Consider the following 22856-nt stretch of genomic DNA (forward strand, 5'->3'; position numbering starts at 1 on the left):
AGCATTCTGGAAGTAATTGTGGTGATATCACATCACCACAATTATTTCTGGGGTGGAGTAGGCATCAGGATGACTGGTCAGCTAAATCGCTGCCAGTTTGCTCACTTATATATTTTCAAAATGTTCCAGGTTTTTTCTTGTTGCATGCAAATTTGGAGTAGGAATCTTCATTATTGCTGCACACCTCTTTAGGACTCGGCCCCAACACAGAGTAGCAACCCAAAGAAATTACTTCTGTATGGTCAGGGCTCCACATGGCAACATATGACTGTGGCCTAATGCAGTGACCAGCACATTACTATATCTTGCAGCTGTGAAAAGCAATCCCACAGAAACAGTTCACATCAGCATATTACCACGATCAATGTATATACAGTCTCCATCACTTCAGCCACTTAAGTCCTTAAATCTTTTTATGGAAAATTACCTACCACTGACTCTGGCTTGGTGGGGAAAGTGGCTTTTCCAAGTCAGTCTCAGATTCCTGCTTATTGATGGCACTTTCCTGGAGGTTGTTCTTCTGGTGCTGGCTGATCATGGCTGCCACAGTTGCCTGAACTCTAGAGATGTCCCTTTGTGTACTCTGGACTGCAGCATGTTCTTCTGAAAGCAGTACTCTACAGCCTCTCAGTTGCCCTTGCCTCTTCATTAACAGGCCTGGGCTGATAGCTAAGTCAGCTTCTGAGCCATTGACATTACCTTGCTCTATGGAAAAAGATTCAGCTTCAATGGCAGTTTCTTCAAGGGAACAGACTTTTTCAGTGTTGCTGTGGTCAATAGCAGCCTGTTCATGACAGCAAGCCTCAGAAGCCAGCCCTTGCAGTTCCTGGCCAAGTGAATCCTTAGGTAGGTTCCACCACAGATCATATAGCTGTCCATAAGCCACAAATGCCTCTAAACTTGTGTAAGCCGCCATGGCCCAAGAGTTAGTGCTGTCCAGCTTGTCTCTCAAATGATCACAGCCTGCCAAAAGAAATTTAAACACATTTGGAAATATTGTGCATAATGCCTTCTCCAAAATCAGTTCCACATCAGGAAATTCCAAACTGCATTCCAGACAAATGAATATAAGTAAGTGCTATATATTGAATCATTATAATGATTATAATTATAAATAATTAGTTAAAGACCAGAAAAATACCCCTGCAGGCATATGGTCCATACATTCATGGATCTGCAGAACATTTATTGAACCAACAACAGGAAATGCTGTACTGAATTCTTCTCTAGCAGTTTATAAGATAAGAAAATGAATCCAGTTATTGTGAAATGAGTCCTTCTAGTTAATCAGCTAGAGCTCTAGTTCATTAAACACATTTGTACTATTTAAACATACTTATTATTTAAACAGATTAAATACGCAATCCTACTCCAGATTTAACTGGATCAAAGCCTGCTCTTTATGAGATGAGATGAAAGAACAGCAACCTTAATAATCACGAGGATGCACATGGCTGGATCCAGGTTAGTTGGTCACCTTGCCCCCAAAAGTTTTTAGAGATGGGATAGATACAATAATAGCAAATACTGCACATTTGGATGAACTGGCAAAGTAAGGTTCTTGGTTAGTGTACATTCTGAGGCTTTTGCGGTCAGCACTGCTATTATCACAATTAAAATTATGGAGGTTCAATTGCCACAGTCTAGTAAAAACTTGAGCACCTAACATTTTGCCCCCATCTTGGGTGGGCATTCTCAAAAGATTTTGAGAGCACAAAGACACACCTGCAATCTTGGTTGTTGTGATCAGGAGGGGTGGCTTGGGAGGGGAGCATGCAAGCCCAAGGCACATCTGAACATAGCGATGTAAGCAGAAGCTCCAACCTCAGAAGTTTCTTCCATTTCCAGTATGCTATATGAATTATGAGCCAAGGAGGCTTTACTTCAGCCTTCTAATTAAAGTCATAACACCTGCCCACCAAATGTTTTCCTAGCTGGCTTAAGAGGGCTTAACTGGTGAAGGTGGCTGCAGCAATGGGGGGGGGGGGGACATGACAGGGTATTAACACTTTTTTCCTTTTTTTCTGCATCTCACTGCAGTTACCATTGGCTTCAGCTGTGTAGTGCTTCAGGCTGACAGCATTCTTGGTAGCCTGGTTCCTGCTGGTCATTATTTTCCAGAATGTGTCAGAAAATGGCCGTAAATCATGTGAAAGGACCTGTTCCTGGCACATTCTAAAGATGGAAAAAAATGGTTACTGGCCACCGAGAATGCTTTCGGTACTTGAAGTGCTGCTGACCCTTTTGGTGCCAGAAGAGGCATAGCAAAAAAAAAAAGTTTTGCTTTTAAAGAAAAAAAGCCTTATTGCTGCTACTCGCTGTCAGAAGTTACAAGTTGCCTAAGCACAAAGGTAAGTAGTTAAAAGTCAAGGTGACTTTACCTCTAGGAAAGAGGAGGTTGCAAATCTCTTGCATAAGAGTGAAGTTTCCAGCCTCATAGCTGCGGGTCACTGCTCCAAGGATGGCTTGAACTGCCTCTTCCCAGGAACCTGTCTGATGACTCAGAAGTGCTAAGGTCAGATCATGAGAGATATGGAACAGGAGCTAGAGAAAGAAAAAGAGGAATCAAAAGTTTTCTCTAGATCAAACTTCACTAAGAAGGAATGAACAAGCTGAATTAAGGCTGACAACGCAGTTGGTATCAAAGTCCTATACCGAGCAGTCTATTTTCTACATTGCTGCTTTCAGCTGTGGTGATCTTGGGGACCCAAGTCATCATTTATAAAAGCTTAATAGGGATTAATTACAATCACTGATCTGACTTACTTGGGAACTCAGGCCACATCTGTCAAGCTGCCTCCCCATTGATACAGCTTTAACTGCACAATTCTTTGCTGATACATCATTATGTAGATCAGCATTTCTCAAGTGTACTCTTAGGAGCCATGGAGCTCCATGAGATCCCTTAAGGGACTCCAGAAGCAAACCGTAAGTGGCCATCATCTGTCCCCTGCCCAGTTTGCACTGGTGCTCTGGGGCTACCCTAGACTCGGTGCATGCGCTCGCAAGGTCTCCCGAGACTACTTTTAGGAGTGAAAATGGCTCCTGAGATAGAAAAGTTTAAGAACTGCTGGTGCAGATGAAAGCTTGCACCATTAACAAAGTAACAAAGGCTATTCTGAGTTTTCTACCACTTATTCTTCCCATTCCTTTTTTTTTGGGGGGGGGGAGAAATCAGTAATTTTGTCACAGTGTAGGAGACAATGTGCACAAAGCTCTTCAGCAATTCCTGATCTCGTTTTCAAGTGTAGGTTCAAAGCACAGATCAATAGTGGGGAATGGCAGAGAGCACTTGTGCCAACAACAATTGCTTTGCAGAGCATTGAATTTTATCTCCAGGTGTAAAAAGAACTATCATTTTTGATGTGCAATTTGCCAGAATACAGAAGAGTCCAACTGGGAGGGTAGGGGCATCTTTTTTCAGGATAGTTTCTTGCAAGTTCCTGATTTTCTACCTTTACACACCTCTCACACCCTAATCTTCTAAGAATCTCAACTCTTTCCTTAGATCACAATAAAACACAGGAGCCAAATTCTGAAAAATAAAGCATGCAAGTCAAGGAAACTGATGCATGCTTTCTCAATGTGCATAACATAGTCACAGAGAAGCAATATGGGATTTCTTGACTCAGTATATACGGTACAACATTTTGTTAAGAGCTTTCATCAAGTCTAGTCCCCGTAGTGCTACTGTCCTCATACGGTCTAATTCTGCCCCCTGTTCAAAGGCAATAGGTAGTACCCAAAGTTTTCATGCTTCAGAGGGAGAAAAACTGTAGAAGCTGCCCAATTTTGGCAGCCTACAGAGATAATGAATCAAATTACCTGCCTGGGAGGAGTATTGCTGGTAGATGGAGGATACTCAATGATTCGCAGTTGCTCATACATGTACTGAGCCTGTTTAGCAGTATTCACAGCAAATATGCTTTGCCACACATCAGTCACCATTTCTACGAAAGAGCAATCTTGCTTCACTGTCCAGCTGTGATAGCAAGGTGAAGATGGACTTCTGGTTTCCACTGGATTCTTTTCATTAAGACACTTGTAAAGCAATTCATTAAGACAGAACACCAATCTATGACCCTAGAAATAAACAACATTGTGAGGAAAGGGAGATTCCAAGACCAACAGATTTAAAAAGCAAAGAGAAAAAAGCCAACCCATATCAGGGTAGTGTGTTTTGCACAACTCCTTGTGTAATGTACTTAAGCCATTTCTGCCCATTATATATACATAGCAGGGGTCAAATATGTACACCTGCGAGATGGGTAAAAATGGGTTAAGTTAAAGAGATAACTAGATAAACACTATGCAAGGTCATGCAAAGTGAAAAGCAAAAAGGAAAAGAGCCTCCTGAAAGGTTTTATTGAAAACGTGGATATTCAATAGAAACCTCACTGGCTGACTTCTTTCAAAATATAGCAAGTACATTTATCTATAGCAGGGGTCTCCAAACCCCAGCCTGGGGGCCAGATGCAACCCGCAGCAAGCCTCTTTCTGGCCCACGGCCAACCTCTTGTCTCCTGAAAGCCTCTGGCCCACTCAACTGAACATGACCAGAACTGTGCTCTGATAGTGTCTGGAGGGTTTTCTGAGGGCTAGAGAGGTTGAACAAATGAGCCCATTCATTCATTTAATTCATTCACCTAAGTTCAATCTCTAATTTATTTATTTAAATTTTATATTTAAATTTTTTTTCCAGCCCTCCACACCACACCAGATATTTGATGCAGCCCTCTGGCCAAAAAGTTTGGAGACCCCTGATCTATAGGATTTCCTGACTGCAGTTATACCTGTACTCATAACCTGAAAGACAATTACAGCGCATTAAATGTGTGACTGTCTTTCTGGAAACTTCGCAGTCCCACAGCTGTATTTCAAACCAGCTAGGAGCAGTCTCTGAGAATCCAATATGTCAATGCAGAAAGAATGTTAGTATTGCTGAGCACAATTCAGAGTGCTGGTTTTAAAGGCCTTCAGGGTTTGGACTCTGGATACCTCTAAGAATGCCTGTCCTGTATCAGCCTACCCATGCACTAAGATAATCCTCCAGGGACTTTTCTCCACATGCCCTTACTATCTGAAATGAGGCAGGCAATGACCAGAAAGAGGGATCTTTCAGTGGTCGTATCCAGAGAAGCATGCATGACTCCTACACTTACTTGTGGGTGTATATGTGTGTGTGTGTGTGTTGGGGGAGGGAGAGAATCCACATCATTTATCTACATATACAAATAAACTTGTGCTTAGAGGGGTAGGAAAGTTCACTTGCTGGGAGTGTCCATGTCTTTTAAAGTGTGGGGCTGGCAAATGCAGAAGCATGGGGCAAAAGTATAGTCCAGCCAGAACTTTGTATTTCTTAGAAACATAAGCCAACACTCATCATGCAGCCCACATGCGTTTTTGTACTATACAATTTTGACATATTCTCCGTATCTTACATTTATTTAGCAGTTACTAAAGAAGTTAGTCAATGGGTCCAACTTCATGACTAATGTCACTTAGGATACAACTTTGTATGTTTAGAGGAGCAACAGTAAAACTTATATTTGTTTCTTGCACATACGAAGACACTAAGCAAAATCACTTATCTGAAGACAAACAGCCTGATCCTATGGGCTGGATACACTGGTGGACCACAAGATCTGCCAGCATAACCTGCAATCTGCTGGCATAACTCAATATGTTTAACAGAGGTCATGGATTGTGTTTTATGGGCTTGTGAGTGCATTTTAATATCTTTGTGTTCCAGATAGATCACAAAAGCTTCCTCCTTCCCTCAACACCAAACATAAATGGCATTTTTAAGGAAGTTTAAAAATATGAGTTTTTAGCCATCAATTTCTATCTATTGTAAGCAGAAACAGTCACTTGGGCTGCAAACCTAAACACACCTTGCCCCTGAGCAAATAGGATCAAGCTTGTGCAAAGGCATATCATGGACAAACCTGAAGTAGTATTAAAGCACACTAACCAATAAGCTCTCATGCTGCTGGAGGACATCTTGTGCCCCGACCCAGTTCCTAGAAGACAGAAGCTCCTGGGCACATCTTAGGGAGAACGTCATTGACAGATCCTTTTCTCCAGTTATAAGAGCTAGCTCAGCAGCAGTTTTAAGGGATGCAGTATCTCCCTTTTTAGCCAGCACTTTGGCTGCATCATAGGCACAGGCAGCTCCCAGGTAACTAGAAAGGAACCGTTAACACAAATGGTCACTTTGGTATTGCAAGAAACCCTCAATGCACCAAAAAGAAATAGCTTAATATGCTTCATTTCAGAATCCATAACATTCTACTTTCTTTGTACTTCCTCTCTTCTCAAGTACACAGCCATCAAGGCTGATACTGGGTGACTTAAAGACAGATTGCCACATTACACACATAATTCCTATTCTGAATGTCAAAGTATGAATACAATTATGTGCCTATCTTCTCAGAAGTAAGTTTCATTGTTTTCAATGGAGCTAACTCCCAGAAAAGTCTGCACAGGATTGCAGCCTGAGACTTTTATATGCAAGATGATATATATATACACACAAGAACAAACTAACAGTATTTGGAATTTAGTAAGCAGCATGCAGATTTGGAATTTGGTAAGATCATGTCACCACCTTCTTCCTAAACCACAGAGGGGAACTGAAGGCACACAACTATAAATTAGGAATACAGAAAATCCAGATCAAGTAATTCAAGGAAGAGCAGTATCCACACTGCTGACCACTTCAGATTTCACGTGGATAGCAAATTCCAGTTACTTTGAAATGAGTAGCGCTAGCAGTTAGCCACATTTCCCAATATGTCTACTACAGTTTTCTGAAGTTCTATAGTATGGCACCATTCATCAGTGTTGGACATCTCAGAAACAAAAGGCATCCCCCGAAACAATCACATTCTTAAACAAGTTTTGCAACTATATTCACAACAGCTCTCACTGAAGGAAAAGCAGTTTGCTTGCACTGGTACCATTTTGCTGCCATGGAATAATGGCCATCCTTCTCTAGAACAGCTGCCCAGCTGGTGTGTAGATCTTTCAGAACTGGATCTTCAGGACGCAGCCTAGCCTTGGCAATTACGATGGCTTCCCTGGGGCAAGCAAGAAGTGTTTTTTTAAAAAACAAAGACATATCGTTTTGTTTCACTGCATGAATGTAATTCTATTTTCCGTATCGGAGAAAACTCTGTTTCACTTTAAAAAGAGACATCAACATTGATTTTGAAATGAATGCCAGATGCAAGGGAGGGCACCAGGATGAGGTCTCTTGTTATCTGGTGTGCTCCCTGGGGCATTTGGTGGGCCGCTGTGAGATACAGGAAGCTGGACTAGATGGGCCTATGGCCTGATCCAGTGGGGCTTTTCTTATGTTCTTAAATGGCTGAACCAAACCAGGATGCCAGGAGTTCAATAAGCCAGTAACTGAGAGCAGAAAATTGGAACGCTTCCAAGAATGTGGCTTATTATTATCTCAGGCCATACTTCGAATGAATTTCACAAAGGTCTGGTTTAGATATGCATGTGCATCAGACAGGAGTTTCTGGGCACATCAGAAGAAGTACATTGATAGAACCTTCTCCCCACTCATCAGTGCCTCATCGGCTGCAGCTGCGAGAAATGTAGGGTAATTAAAAAGGACCCAATCACAACATGTCACTTTGGCACAGCAAGAAAACCTTCATTCACCTAACAGAAGTGGCCTAATATGCTTCATTTTACGACTGACAGGCATCCTAATTCCCTTTTAGCTCATTCCTTCATGAAGTACCCACATGAGCCTGTACTTCTGGCCATGGATTTATTTTAAAAATCACATTTCCAAGTAGTGCCCCCATCCCACCCCCTTATAGCTCTAGTCTGTCGGCTTTGTGTGACTAGAAAGTTCCTATAAGTGCATACACAAATCTAGAAACAGCACTGAAAAAGGAGGATGAAATTATGACAAATGCCAATTTATGACAATTTCAGAATAGAAAGAGAACTTGCAGTGCAATCTTATGCATGTTCATTCAGAAGGAAATAGGCATCTACCCTCTAATATAAGCATTCAAGATTGCAGGTGTACAGTATTAAATAGGAAACCACACACACAGCTCTAATGTTGGCCTGTTATGGGAACTGAAGGATAAATTAATAGCAATATACAGGTTGAGTCTGTTTCCATTCCCAGAACTCATGTGGATGGCAAAAATCGCATTAAAGTAAACCCATTTAAAAAACAATGTCCCTTTGCTACATGATTTAAAAACAGCCTTGCTGACCTTTGTGATGTAACACAGAGTCATTAGGCAGACAATCCATCATTCAAACTCTCTTCAGGCTTCACTCTGAGATAACTACACCTTCCTTCACCCAGAGGACCCCTCCTTTCACCTAGATTGCAGTGCTGGGAATGAATGCAAAGTGATTATCTTTCTTTCATGTACTCAGGGGGAAGGGAGGGGTTGCTTGCCTTGGAGTGAAGATGTTCTAAGTGCCTGGAGAGAGAATGATTGATAGACTGTCAGCCAGCTGCCCTCTCTGGCATTAATGAGGCTACTGTCAAATGACTTTCCTTTAATTTAAAGGGCCCTTCTCATTGCTTTGAGATAAAACCGCAGGTGAAAAATCTGTGGATAATTAGGTTATACCTGTACTTAAAAAAACCCCAAAATTTCAGATTCATATACAAACTAACAGCACAATCCTGAGCTACACTTGGGCCAGGACCAGAAGAGTTGCAAACATGCCATAAGGCAGGTTTGCGCCTCCTCATGAGTTGGCTAGACCAGCACACAGAGATGTGCTGGTCTGCGGAGGCTGGAATAAGCCTCTGTGCCGACGGAAGCACTGAGTCTTGTGTCAGTCAAGCTCAGCTGACACAAGACTCTGGGGTGGGCGGAGAGGAGGCAGGAGTTCCAGGATGGGGGGAGGATGGATGATGGGGGGATGGGCGGCCCCGGTGGTGGGCGAGTGAGGAGCAGGGGGAGGGGCTGAGATCTGACATTTATGCTGGCTCCCAATCCCCGTTCCCGGGGAGTTCAAAGCAGCTTCAAGCTGCTTCGCTCTCCAGACTTGTGCCACCTCAGGAGGTGGCGCAAGTCCAAGGTGACTCATAGGTGCAAGGGTGGGTTACCCAGAGGTAAGGGGGAAAGTTTCCCCTTACCTCTGGCTGAGCTGCTTTAGGCACTTATCCTGCGCTGGATACAGTGCAAGCCTCTTGGCTTGCCTGTTCCAGCACAGGACAGAATTGCGCCCTAAGAAAATTATTTCATTCATTTGAAAAAAATTTCAGCCCACCTCTCCCTTGCCAAGGCAAAAGCCCAAGGCAGCTTCACATCACCTATTCCATTCTTCTTGGCATTCCAGTTCTGCAGATTCCTATAATCATCTCGTGCAAAATAAAAGTAACCCTTGAGCATATGCGAGCACTTGCCCCCCCCACACACTTCTCATCTCTCAACCCTGAAACTCATCAAAACAGGAGGAGTGTACTCACCTGAAACAACTGTGTGATTTCAGCAGCTCCACAGCTTCATACACTTTATGGAGAGAGAGGAGATGGGAAGCGGCCTTGACATACTGTTCCTGAAAACACAGCTGCTTTACAAAGGCTTCCACTGTCCATGCCCAGGCTTGATAACCAGCTAAAGAGAAGGCCAAACAGTACATTATTAACTCACTACCACAGAAAATGAAGTGAATACACCTGGGGAAGGATGCTTTGCAAGCTGAACCGTGAGAAATGTAGGGCTCAATCATATTCAGTGCGCACCGGTGTGCACTGTCGCAAATGTGCCATAAAGCATGTTTGCAGGTCCTAGCACTGGTGAAGCACCAGAGTTTCACTACTTGGCAGTCACGCAGACCACTGGGCAGCAGAGAGGTAAGTAGGGGTGTGATGGGAGGTAGGGAGGAAGCGTTCAGGGGCGGAGGGAGGGTGGGAAGGAAGCATGCCGGGGGAGGGAGCGGGGCAGGAGGAAAGCAGGACCAGTGGAGCTCATCCGCAGAGGCTCTTCTATGCCAACCTTTGAGTAGCCCCATTGCAGGGCTACTCATTTTATCCAGCAGAAGGGGACAAAAGTCCCTTTCTCCTCAGGAGGCAGCGGCAGCATTTTCAGCACCACTGTAGCCCTGAATGCCAGGGAACTCAGGATTGGGCTGCCAGCCTGTACTTCTCCAAATCTTGCAGCATCTAGTCAGGAATGATTCTCAAGTATGGGAAGGAGAAGGAGGGACATATCTAATCTGTGTCATTCAACTTTAGGAACTGGGACTCTGACATCAGCTTCAAGAAGAATTCATTGAGATCTCAGCTGAATGTGGGACTTATCAGTTCCTTCACCACAAAATGTCTATTCTTCTTACCTAGTAGGTAACTAGGTTTAATCAAAACATAACCAAACTATTTGGTGGCAAAGTAATTCTTGAACATCAAGCCTACCCATGGGTGCTAAGGCCACGAGTTGGTCTGTCAGCTCTCCCCTTTCTGCAGCTGACTGGAGAGCAACCTTCAGATCTCCTTTCCATACCATGAGCTGCTGAAATAACTCTGGGTGTCCATTCTCTAAGTGGCTTTTACCTGCAGGGAAACAAAACATGCTTCTTGGTTAAGTAAAAAGCACTAAGCAGGGCACATATCAATCAATGGAACAAGACCTGTATTTAAGGAGGAAACCTACAATTGATTTATCAGGCCCTCAGAAGAATAGGATGGAGGTCTACAAGTCTTCACTAACTCCCCCCAACCAAAACTTATGTTCTGTTGTTGGAATAGATATTGGTAGCATGACATATATTTAATATTGTACAGATCTTATGGTAAGCCTGCTCTTGATAACTGGCTGAAAGCTTCAACTGTTACAGATTACAGAAACCTGACTTGAGTGTTGCACTGCTAAGAAAAGGATGACAATGCTCTAAAGGTCTATGCCGTTTTAAACAAAATTCTAGGTAAAAAAAAATTTTTTTTTAAAGAATCAAGGTGCTGTTTTAAAGTACTTAAAAGCACAAGAACAACAACTTCCAAGAGTCATGCTTCTTGCCCATGGATGAAAGGAAAAATGCTTTTTGTTTCAATGTTATTAACTAGGAACTATCTGTGCATCTGCTCTGGCAGAGGAAAGGTGGGATATAAATGTTTTTTAAAAATGAATAATAAATCAATAAACTATTAGATTCTGTTTTACAGGACAAGTTCCAAAATGTGCGATGTGCACATAGTCATGCAAAAGTTCCTAGGCACTGCACCATGCTTTGCATCCATTTCATCCCACTTACAAAAGAATGGCAAAATCTGATCTGCAGGACCAATCACTAACCTTCTGTCTCCATCATCTTATATAGGGCAGGTCTATCTGTGAACAGCCCGAAACGGACATGATCTGCTGAACAAGAGGGTAAATCCTCCTTCAGATCTACAAGCAAAATGAGAATCAGATTAACTTCCATTTGTCATGCAATACCCCATTAGCAGAAAGAGATTGTAAAATCATCGTTATAATTCTTTCTTAAAGTACCATTTGTGCACAAACTCATACAAAAAGTTTGCCATCTCGAACTGCAAACACTTTAAAATGATCCACAAATAGATCTTCACCCCCAATATTGTCACTCAGGTGGAGATTCTCACAAAGCTATCAATCCTACATTCCTTTTAAGACCTTGCATTTGAAAGTAGTTTCTCCACTTAATCTCTGGAATTACTAAATATTGCCAAACACAAACATTACAGGCACCCTGCAGTAGTGTGGATGGTTTCCTTATTGAACTACAAGGAACAGATTAGCTTTTAGCTGAAGAACAAACAAAGGGATAGACATAGAATTTCCTCCTCTTCAATGCTTGCTCAAATTAAGCTCCAGATTAGAAGTTCACACCTGGTAAAACTGTTCTAAGAAAGTCCTTCTGCCTCTAACATTCTTTTTTTAAAGCCTGTGAACAGGGGCACTATGGCATGTAAAGCGGGAGCAGCCATTTTTGTTTATGCAGAGTCCCTTCATGATTCAATGAACTGAGAAGGAGGATGTATTCCCTAAGTGAGCAAGGTTGTAATGATCGAATACAGTGGCACATTACGACACACTGTGCTGCTAGCATGCCAATCTAAAGCATTTTGTAAAGCAGCACAAGCATGCTCCTGATTTGCTTCATTTGAAGTAGGCATGTGCTAGTGCAGCAAGTCACAGGATCAGACTATTAAAGCAATTACATTTAAAACCACCTAGAAAGTCTCCTGACATACACATACTTTGAAGGACACATGCTATAAATGAACACAGAAACTGCTCAATCATCAATATAAATTTTCCCATCCATACCTCTGGAGTGTAAGCAAGTTGCCAGTTTCAAACAGTCTTGGTGCAGTTCTTCTTTTGATCTGTGATCCATAGATATACTGAGAGGTAGGATTGAGCGAGGTTTTTTCTTCTTCACAGACAAATCTGACCCTAAAAAAGTATTTATCATCTTGTAACTAGACCACAAACACAGATGCCATTCATAAGGTTCCTGAAAATCATTCCGGACAATGGTAATGCATTCAAATCAGACAACTTTATGGACAAAACATGCATACATGTTACGAATGTGTACAAGGCAATGATGGTGCAATTTAACTCAAATTTCACTTACTGACTTTCACTGAAAGTTATTATCATTCATTATTATTAATCAGAAATTAAGAGTTTGTATGTGGAACTCAGTGGAGCAGTATGTAGCAGATGGCAAAAGCACGATGACATGTGCACAGCTACAGCCCAACAACTTCTAGGTCACCACTACTTCTATAACTTGAACACAGAATATAGTTCTAGATGTCCCTTGCCAGAATAAACACATGACTTGCAAAATGGTGCTTAGGAACACATATTAAAATTGAAAAACTTGAATAAAAAAAGAAAAAAGAAGTTTTGAATTCATAGGTTTTGTTAAGTTCTTTCTCTAACGCTAACCACATTTATGTTCCAGTCATTTCCAGAGAGAAGTATGTATACCCTCTAATCTTTAACTCCAAGATAAATGGAATTTGGTCTGAATCCATGCTTGAATCCTCCTTTTCAACATTTTCTTGTTTCAGTTACAGAGCATCTCAGTGTATCTTCTACCACAGGGGTGCCCAAACCCTGGCCCTGGGGCCACTTGCGGCCCTCAATGTGGCCCTCAGGGAGCCCCCAGTCTCCAATGAGCCTCTGGCCCTCCAGAGATTTGTTGGAGCCCACACTGGCCTGAAGCAACTGCTCTCAGCGTGAGGGCAACTGTTGCTGGAGCCTGCGCTGGCCCGACACAATGTTCGACCTCTCGCGTAAGCTATGGGACAAGGGCTCCCTCCACTGCTTGCTGTTTCACATCTGTGATGCTGTAGTGGCAGCGAAGGAAAGGCCAGCCTTGCTTTGTGCAAGGCCTTTTATAGGCCTTGAGCTATTGCAAGACCTTCATTCGTTCATATAAGTTCATCTTTAACATATTCATTTATGTAAATGTATGTAAATTTATTCAAATTTTAAATGTAAATTTATTCTTTTTTACCCCTGGCCCCCGACACAGTGTCAGAGAGACGATGTGGCCCTCCTGCCAAAAACTTTGGACACCCCTGTTCTACCACACAGCAGGACACTGAAATGGAGTTACTAACAGAGAGGAGGTTTTTTCAAAGCAGGAGAAACATGACCCCATTTCACATAACTTACTTAGATATTTCCATTATTCTGAAAGATGCACACTCACCTGGCTTTATCTGATCCCTCCTCACAGGAGGGATTTTGAGGACAGTGGAAGGTTTTGCAAGGTCTGGCACACAGGCAAGTGGTGGATGTGCCGAGGGATCTTTGTGAACTGTAGCACCCAATGAAGAAAAAAAAAATACAGATTTGTACAATGCATTTGCTTAGGCTCTAAGCCAGCCATTTTCAACCACTGTGCCATGGCACACTGCTGTGCCCCGAATGGTCCCCAGGTGTGCAACGGGAATTTGGGAGAGGGTCAATAGGACCATTAGGAGATGTGAGCCCCCACTGACAGCACAGTGTGCCTTGTCAATTATCAAAAAGCTGATGGTGTGCCTTGACCATTTTAGTGTCTGGCTGCCGGTGTGCTGCGAGGTGAAAAAGGTTGAAAATCACTGCTCTAAGCAGACACAACAGCTGCCCAGAAACAGAAAGCACCTGAATGCTGTGCAAAAATGGATGTTTTAGCAGTTAGTAAGAAGCAGATAAACATTTCACTACTTTGGTTTCAAGATTGGTTAGGAAAAGGTAACCTCTGAGAGCACTAAAAAGAAGCCACACCGATTTGACTGAAAAAAGTCTGGTGGGTTTCAGAGGCACACAAGAAAGCGCAGAAACAGGGAACAAAGTCACCTATATTCCTCACCACATGTAACACAGAGTTTGCCTACAAAATGCACACTGGTTGCAGAACACAGGGAGAGAGAAATTCTACTTTGTCCAAAGGCTTGGCTTTTGAAAAAAAAAATAATAATAGACAATATCTATGGCCAGTAAGGTATTTTCCATAATCACTTAACTTTTTGATTTTTATAAGCATTGCTCTTGAGATTAGTAAAAAATCATGATATCCCACTACTACATTTGTGGACTTCAAAGGGCTTTCTGCTCCCTTGACTAACTAAGATCAGAAGGAATTGTGGACAGATTTTGTGAACACACACAAAAATACAGCTGGAACCTGCTAAATACCTTCCACAGAAATTCCTTCCGCTGGCTCTTGTTCCTGTTGCTCCTTTTCTCCCTCTTGGTCCGACAGACCATTCTCCTCCAAGAAAGACTCTCTCACACTCTCACCACCATTTACTGACTCACTCACATCCTGTGATGAAGGCCACTTCCCGGGCAGCTTCTTCTTTTTCTTGGTCTTTGGTTTGGGTTGAGAATTTCTCTTCTTCTCCAACTCAATACTCTTCCTACCTGATGAACAACAAAAAGTAAGAGAAGTGTTCTGAAAATACTGTTTTGCATTTCAAAAGGTTTCAAAGAAACTGGAAGAGGGAGGAATTCAAAACATACATAATATCTTCTGAAGATCTTTTGGAGCATGATGGCTGATACACCAATGCAACACGAGAGTTATGCACGAAACGCCCTGTACTGATGAGCACTGTTTTTTAAATGGGGGACCCATTCCCTAATCCCTAGGACCCATTCCCCCAAGAACAATGCAATGGAAACATGCTATTTCTTCTCTCTGAGCCAAAGGAGGAATATTACCAGACGGTCTCTTTCATGCCTGCCTTTCTGACTTACAGAGGTTCACTAAGACTATATTTGAGAAACACTGAATGAAAATACAGCAAGTGTTATCGCATAGTATTATTTCTCTGCCATTGCTGCTACCTCCATGTTGGGGTCAAAACATCAACAATATACTATATTTACCTTGGGGAGGGCGGCTGTGCTTCTGCTTTACTGCCACCCATTTATGAACACAAAAGTCATCGGCTCCAGTATATATACAGTCTGCTTCCACAGGGGACCACTGCACACACAGCAGCCTGCCCCGGTGTCCCCTGTAATTGTGCAAAGGCTCTTCCTTTAAAACATCCCAGACCTGTAAATAAGGTATCTCATTTGTCAAAAGTTGATGAGAAGTCAGATATGGACTGTACCAAAGCAGAAAGCTATTTTTTTTCCTGTAGCATTCTACATTATTTCCTCACTAAAAGCAACCCTGGTTACCTGACAGTGGAGATCTTAATTTAGAGCACAGATGATGTGCTAATATATTCATTTATGTTAATTTATTCATATTTGAAAATAAACTCTTTTATTTCCAAGCCCCCAATACAGTGTCAGAGAGATGATGTGGCCCTCCTGCCAAAATGTTTGCCCACCCCTGAAATATAGCATGAGGAGTTGCTGCATCAGCTCTTGGCTGCATCAGCTGCATTCCCTTGGTAAGAAGAGAAACTCTTTTACTCCTTATTCATTTGATGAGCAGCAGCAGGGAAGCAAATATTATTGGAATGAAAAATGAAGTTGTTCACCACCCTACCTGGGCAGTGCCATCATAACAAGCAGATACCAATCTTCCATCATGATGTGGGCTCCAAGACAAGCTGGTGATCTTAGCTGTGTGACCAGCCAGAGTACGAAAGGGCTCAGTTATTGTCACAGGTGTCTCTGAAGAATTCTCTAAAAACATAATGCAAGTAGTTGGAAGCTATCAGACAAAATGTCACTAAAGAACAAAGACTGACATAGACAATCCCACTGCCATTTGATTTGAGTCCTCCTGACATCTGTGCAGTGCAGACACAGGTGAACAGCAGTGTAAGAGAAGTATATACGCAATTGTGGGCACAATCCAATCTGGCACTTGGGCCAATGCAAGTCCCTTGTGCCGGCCAGGGAGTGTCGCAAAAGTGCCATAAAGCAGTTCTGCATCACTCATTGGGGAGATAGGCCAGCACATGAATTTGTGCTGACCTCCCAATGATGCTGCAGGCCCCGGGGAGAGGGTGAGATGCGCCGGCTGAGCTCGGCCAACACAGGGGTCGGGGGGTGGGGAGGGTGGGCAGCAGGCAGGGCTGTGGGTGGGCAGGTGGGGTGCCGGAGTCGTCAGGTGGCGCAGATCCAAGTAGATCCATTGGGGCTGTTGCATTGTGACGCAGGGTAAGAGGAAACATCTCCTGTTACCTCGGGCTGCTTTTGGCCCCAAACTTGCGCTGGATGCAGCACAGGCCCGCTGGCCTGCTTGCTTCCAGTACAAATTAGGACTGTGCTCTGTGCATAAACAGAATCTCTTACAATGCTCAGTGCTACTAATCTTAACAGGCAGCCTCTGCCTTGCTCCATCTTTTCACTGAACTCTCCAGGGATAGCTTTATATAATCAAATGTCTCCAAATTGCTAAGCTTACATGCTTCAGTCAGAACTATTTACAATGTTAAGGTTAGAATCTTATACACGCTTGCTTGAGAGTAAGTCCCAATGAACCCAGTGCAAAAGACAAAGCCTAAAATTGTGCTGCAAGGCTACATTCTTGTTTCTGCAATCCAGGAAGAAAGCTCTACTGAACACAGTTTAGCTAGGTAACAAGTAGACCTGCATAAGGGTTGTACTAAGAGTTAAAAACAGGTGGCATTGAACAAAAAAACATGTTACCATCTGACTGGGTGCCACATTAGAACATTTCGCTACAGTAAATGATTACTCAATGCATTCCCTGCATCTCACCCACCCAGTTCACTTACACCTACTGGGATGCAGCACAGAACAAACAAATAACGTAAGATCAGGCTTTTGATTTGGTATAATAATTACACACACTCTGCAAAATTGGACTGCATGTTTTTCTGGTGGTGTACTCAAGCTTTTAGTCATGCTGCCTACCATTTGCTACTCGCATATATGCTAGTTCTGCAGCACGGTGTCATCAATCAGCACGTTTCTCTTAGATCATGGGCTCTTCAACCATCTATAAACACTAAGCTTTGACGAAGAGAAATTATCCCTTCAGTTATATAGTGGTAATTTCAGTTACAAAAAAGCAAGACTTCAGACCATCACTATCACCCCCTTGACATTCCTGGGATTTACTAAAGTGCCCCAACACAACCAACTAAATAATGAAGAATACTGTAGCAAATGAACCCATGGAAAAGGCAGAATGCCCCCCCCCCCCCAAATGGGAAGGCAATAGCATCATTGCCGGTTTATTGCCTGGAAAAATACTGACTGACAGCAAGATGTAAAAGTGTAAGCACTACTCACCTATGGCAGTCTTGACATTATGCACATATATTACAGCATTGTTTGAGCCCGAGGCTAACATATAACTGAGTTCTGGCTGTGTCCCATAGCCATGATGCCAGCGAATAGCATTGATGAGTTTGTGGTGTTGAAGGATGGTGCACAGCAACTTCAAGTCAGGAGCCTGAAATATTTCAATTGACCTGGAATGTTTTAATAAAAACAAAAAAGTGAAGAATGAATGATCAATTAACACAGTAAACTCTACCCCCTTTCTAACACAGTGCAAAAATCCTCTCAATGTCCAACATGTCTGAGTTCCTCTGAACACGACCATCTCCATTACGAATACATTCCTAATACATACATTCCTTGTGCAACTTACACATGCATGCCAGATGTGCCAAACTTCAGTTGAGACAGATTTGCTTAAATATCAAGTAAGCTTGATCAACACAAAGGCAACTTTCCTCCAAAGCGTTATAGATATGATACCATTACAGAGTATTGGATAAAGCAATAAAAGCTCGCTATTAGTTCAGACAAGAATCCCAAGCCCCATAATGGCAGTTATGTACAAGAAACTGGTAGTTTAGAATCTATCCTTCCATTCATTGTATACTCTGTTGTTTACTCCATGGGCACTATGTAAGATGCTGGCCCTAATTAAGCTTCTGTTTCACAAAATGTTGCTCTTGATGGGATAAAGCATCATGAGCAAACTGTTCTCTAAACTTGTAACTGCCAAAGGTTTACACCAAGAGGTCTCCAAACTTTCTGGCCAGAGGGCCACATCAAATATCTGATGTAGTGTGGGGCCAGAAAAAAAATCTAAATATAAAATTTAAATAAATAAATTTGAGATGGAACTTGGATGAGTAAATAAATGAATGAATGGGCTCGTTCATTCAACCTCTCTGGCCCTCAGAACACCCTCCAGACATGATCAGAGCACAGTTCTGGTCATGTTCAGTTGAGCAGGCCAGAGGCTTTCAGGGGACAAGAGGCTGGCCACGTTCCAGAAAGAGGCTTGCTGTGGGCCGCATCCGGCCCCCCCTGGTTTACACAAATGTGCAGCAAGTTCCACAAATTCACAAACTGTTTCAGATAATGCTTGGCTTGCTTTATATTGTCTAAAACAGGGGTGTCAAAGATACGGCCCATGGGCCGGATCTGGCCCGCAGAGCCATTTGGGGCAGCCCCCGTGATCTGGTGAGTTTTGGGGCTGCCCCACCTCAGCTTGCTTCGACCACGACTGGAATTCTGTTCTGGTCATGGCCGGAGGAAAATTCTGAGGGCTGGGAACACCGCATGCAGTATTCCCAACCCTCAGAATGACGCAGGCGCCGTGCGTGCCGTCCCCGGTCCTGCAACTCCCTCTGAGGGGGTCCCAGGGCAGGAGGCGCTGTGGGGTGGGGGGGAGGTAGGGGATGCTTTGTGGCAGAATGGGGTCTGGGTGGGGGGAGGTAGGAGAGCGAGGGGGAAGCCTCAGCTTTTTAAAGAAACAGGAAGTGATGTCACAAGTGACATCACTTCCTGTGTTCAGGTCACTTCTGGGTGCCACATCTGGAGTTTGGCCCACAGCAGGTGCCATAAATCCAATGTGGGCCCCAGGATGAAAAGAGTTTGACACCCCTGGTCTAATATTTAACTAGGAGAGCTCTTCTAGTTGCCTACCAACAAGTTTTATCTCTTTCAAGGAAAGACCTCCTGTACCATCATGTTCTGTCTCTGGTAACTAATAAAGAAGTCAGCAAGAGCGGCACCTGCCTGATGCTGTTATACAGACATGAAAAATGATTATTTCTTCCAAAATGAGAACAGGACTGAAAAACAGAAAGTAAGAGAAAAGAAGAAGCAAGCAGACAGTTGATACATATTGTTCTCAGCATGGTGACCCTAATCCATCACACAAACTGCAAACCTAGAACAAGCTAAACTAAACATCAATACATACCCATCTTCATTTCCAATAGCCAAGATACTACCATCAGGTTTCCAGCTGATCTCTGTGTGCGCTGGCAATTTGTGCTAAGAAATTAGACAAAAGTACAGGCTGAGACTCAGGTGGATGGCAAAAAGTGCACTATAGCAAATCAATTTAAAAAACAAAGTCTCTTTGTTTTGGTGATTTAAAAACAGCCTTGCTAACCTTTGTAATGCACACAGAGGCAATCAGTGTCTCTCCAGGAACTTAGGTGTCACTAGGAGACAACAATCCCTCCCTTCACCAGCAACCCCAGCAAGGGGGAAAGAATGCAGAAGGTGATATTCACTGCCATTTAGCCTTCTTTCAGGTGCTCAGGGGGAAGGGAGAAGCCTGCAGAGGATTGATGGATTGTCAACTACCCTCTCTGGCATTATTAAACAACGGTTTTCCTTTGATTTAAAGGGCCCTTCTCATCAGCTTTGAGAAAGAAAAATCTGTGGAATCTGTGGATAATTAGGTTATAACTGTAATCACTTGCATGACTGTCTCTCTGCAACAGTAAAAAGCAGTTTTTTAAACTGTGATTTTAAAGGGGTGCATTTTTTCCCCTTCTCCAGGGATCAGCACATTCCTTCTCATTTGCAGGGGCCATCGTGTTGAGTCAAATCTGTGTATAAAAAAATCTGTGTATAACAAGGCTGGACCTGTATAGAAGCTTTACAGCTCAGACATCCAGTTCAATAAGTCCAACAAAAATACACAGAAAAGGAGTAGAGGAGATGCAATATATCCCTGCTGCTACCTTATAGAAACAATTCACTCGTGAAAAAGGCAATCAATACATAAACTGCTGTCACACCCTGGTTTAAGACACCACAGAATTTGGACTGAACTGCTACTTTGCAGAACAACTAAACATTTATGTCAGAACACCAGCTTAGCCCATCAGCGTCAGACTTCATTCCTATAAAGCACAAAACAGTATCAGCCGAGTAGATGCAATGTGATCTTTACTCACAGCCAAGGAATTCGTACTCACTTTGATTGAATTAGTTTCATGGATTAGTTTGTTGATGTCATGGGCTTCTCCATTAAGTTTCCAAGGATTGTGTTGGAAGACAACTCCCTCTCCTGCACAGCTGTACAATGTTACTGAAGGTATGTCAAAATCTCCCCCTGCAAGAGAGAAAATATGATTAAACATAATTGATAATTACTCTGGCTGTCAGAGTTGTTACTAGGCTGTTAAGTACGTTCTTGAAAATGTCCAGCAGGAAAAATGTTCAGACTAGCATAAAACACAAATATGGAGTTAAGGGCTTTCTGCAATGTGGTTCCATTACCCTCTAAAGCAGTGGTTCCCAAACTGAGGGTCAGGACCCACTGGTAGGTCACGACCTGATTTTTGGTGTGTCTCCAAAGTGTGATGGGAAGAACAGATAACTAATTACCTCAAATCCTGAGGCTATTCAAAAATCAGATACTATAGCTGCCAACTACCCTGCAAAGAGCTGAACTCCTGCGGTTTGCAAGCATGTATATAGGAAGATAAATGTTTGAGGGTCTTTTTCTGGTTATTATTACTTATAAATAAATAAATAAATCTTTCTAGATGTCTTTTTTTTTAATCTGGTAAACCTAGGTGGGTCCCTATGGAGTGTCGCTTTTAAAAGTGGGTCCTGGTTCTAAAAAGTTTGGGAACCACTGCTCTAGGCTTAAGACAACAGCGTTAAGACAATAGTTCTGCACAACACAGCAACACTCAAATTCCTTCCAATATTGATCACTGCTGCCCTGGTCCAGGGCTAATTGGGAGCTTCCCACCACATGTGGCTGTATCAAACAACAGTTTCAAAACCTGTGCTTGTCTGCTCTACAACTTACATATATAGAACATATTTTGTCTTAAAGTCACACATTAAGTGAATGGAAATAAATGGCAAATGTAACAAATGAAACAAATGCACTTAAACTTACTCTGTAATCCTATACATGTTCACTCAGAATCCTAACTATTCTATCCTATTCACAGCCCAACCCTATCTCCAGTGGCTCTGCCAGGTGCAGTGGCACACATGGCTAACGCTGCATCCAGTGGCACCACTGAGGTTGCCAGAGGGGGAAGGGGAATTTCGTCCCTTTTCCCCAGGGAAAGCCCTGGGTCCTGCAATGAGGTTTCTCAAGTCTGCACTGGCTAGGAGAGCCTTTGTGTCAGGCTTTTCAGTCTATCATGGAGGATAGGGTCCCATCCCCTCCCAGCCATTTCCTCCTTGTCCTGCCCCCTTCTGCCTACTCCCCACCTCCCCCCGCCCCCAAAATTCTCCCAGCCTAAACCAGGGGTCTCCAAACAGCAGGACCACTGCATTACAAAATGCCTTCTCTGTGCAGCACTTACTATTCCACACTGCAGTCGCTTATCTTTCAAGTTGATCTCCTCACAAACTCAAGCTGGGAAGTCGCTTCTGCTGCTTGTTGCCCCAACAGACTGCACCCTGATTTCCAGGCAAACGCAAGTGCCCAGAGCGAGTTTGTGAGGAGATCAGCTCGAAAGATGCTGTGGTGCAGAACAGCAAGCACTGTGCCCCATAGTAACATCATTTTTATTAATGCTGGATCCAGCCCACACGCCATCGTTTGGAGCCTGATGCTCTAAACATATTCATAGACTGGATCATGCTGTTTCTACAACACAACCAGAGCATCTTTACCAACAACAGGCTATTTTGGTTATCAGAGACAGACTCCCAATACTCACCAAAAGATAATGGAGGAACAGGAGGTCCCCAGGCTAATGCATACACTGTTTTCTTGTGGTAGGTACTGGAGATCTGTGGCGGTCTGACAGAAGATAAATTTATTTTATACCTTAATATTTCACCTTTCTGCCTGACAGCAGGTATCAAAGGCTGTTGATAATAAGACCAAAATTCTGTGTTTAAAAATTTCTCTCTGTCTCTCAAGTAGATAAAAAGTTATGGGAAGGCAATGACAGCATCAGAGACGGTGGGTCATCTTTAAAGAAAGTACATCAACTGTGCATTATCTGAAGCACAGCTGAGTTAAAAACACTGCTAAAAAATAAAATCTAAAAAAAGTTAAGCAGCTTTAATAATTAAGAGCAGTTTTAATATTGGCAGTTTTCATGATTTGTCTGCATTCAGTTGCAAATTCTAGGACAAGATGATTACCAGTCTATCCTGAAGTTTTCTAAAGGGCTGTTCAGGCGTCATGATGTGCTTAGATGCAAA

General features: G+C 42.9%; 2 protein-coding genes across 2 annotated transcripts in view; one reads left to right on the plus strand and one right to left on the minus strand.

Annotated features, from left to right (window-relative positions):
• CNOT8 (CCR4-NOT transcription complex subunit 8) overlaps positions 1–12825 on the plus strand; it is a 41965-nt gene extending 29140 nt beyond the window's left edge. Inside the window, exon 7 of the mRNA XM_066613510.1 lies at positions 11317–12825. Within this exon, the coding sequence (XP_066469607.1) occupies positions 11317–11361 (45 nt within the window). The 3' untranslated portion in view covers positions 11362–12825. The remainder of the gene's footprint in view (positions 1–11316) is intronic.
• The window catches only part of GEMIN5 (gem nuclear organelle associated protein 5), a 36409-nt gene that overhangs the window by 1939 nt on the left and 11614 nt on the right, over positions 1–22856 (minus strand). The window contains exons 10-26 of the mRNA XM_066613506.1: positions 22364–22446; positions 20648–20784; positions 19636–19709; positions 17700–17881; positions 15979–16118; positions 15363–15534; positions 14667–14894; positions 13696–13803; positions 12291–12419; positions 11292–11387; positions 10415–10552; positions 9470–9617; positions 6963–7082; positions 5975–6185; positions 3826–4083; positions 2382–2544; positions 432–963 (exon numbers count right to left, since the gene is read on the minus strand). Of these exons, the coding sequence (XP_066469603.1) occupies positions 432–963; positions 2382–2544; positions 3826–4083; positions 5975–6185; positions 6963–7082; positions 9470–9617; positions 10415–10552; positions 11292–11387; positions 12291–12419; positions 13696–13803; positions 14667–14894; positions 15363–15534; positions 15979–16118; positions 17700–17881; positions 19636–19709; positions 20648–20784; positions 22364–22446 (2919 nt within the window). The remainder of the gene's footprint in view (positions 1–431; positions 964–2381; positions 2545–3825; positions 4084–5974; positions 6186–6962; positions 7083–9469; positions 9618–10414; positions 10553–11291; positions 11388–12290; positions 12420–13695; positions 13804–14666; positions 14895–15362; positions 15535–15978; positions 16119–17699; positions 17882–19635; positions 19710–20647; positions 20785–22363; positions 22447–22856) is intronic.

The sequence above is a fragment of the Tiliqua scincoides genome, chromosome 2 (genome assembly GCF_035046505.1).
Source record: "Tiliqua scincoides isolate rTilSci1 chromosome 2, rTilSci1.hap2, whole genome shotgun sequence".
Classification (NCBI taxonomy): Eukaryota; Metazoa; Chordata; class Lepidosauria; order Squamata; family Scincidae; genus Tiliqua; species Tiliqua scincoides.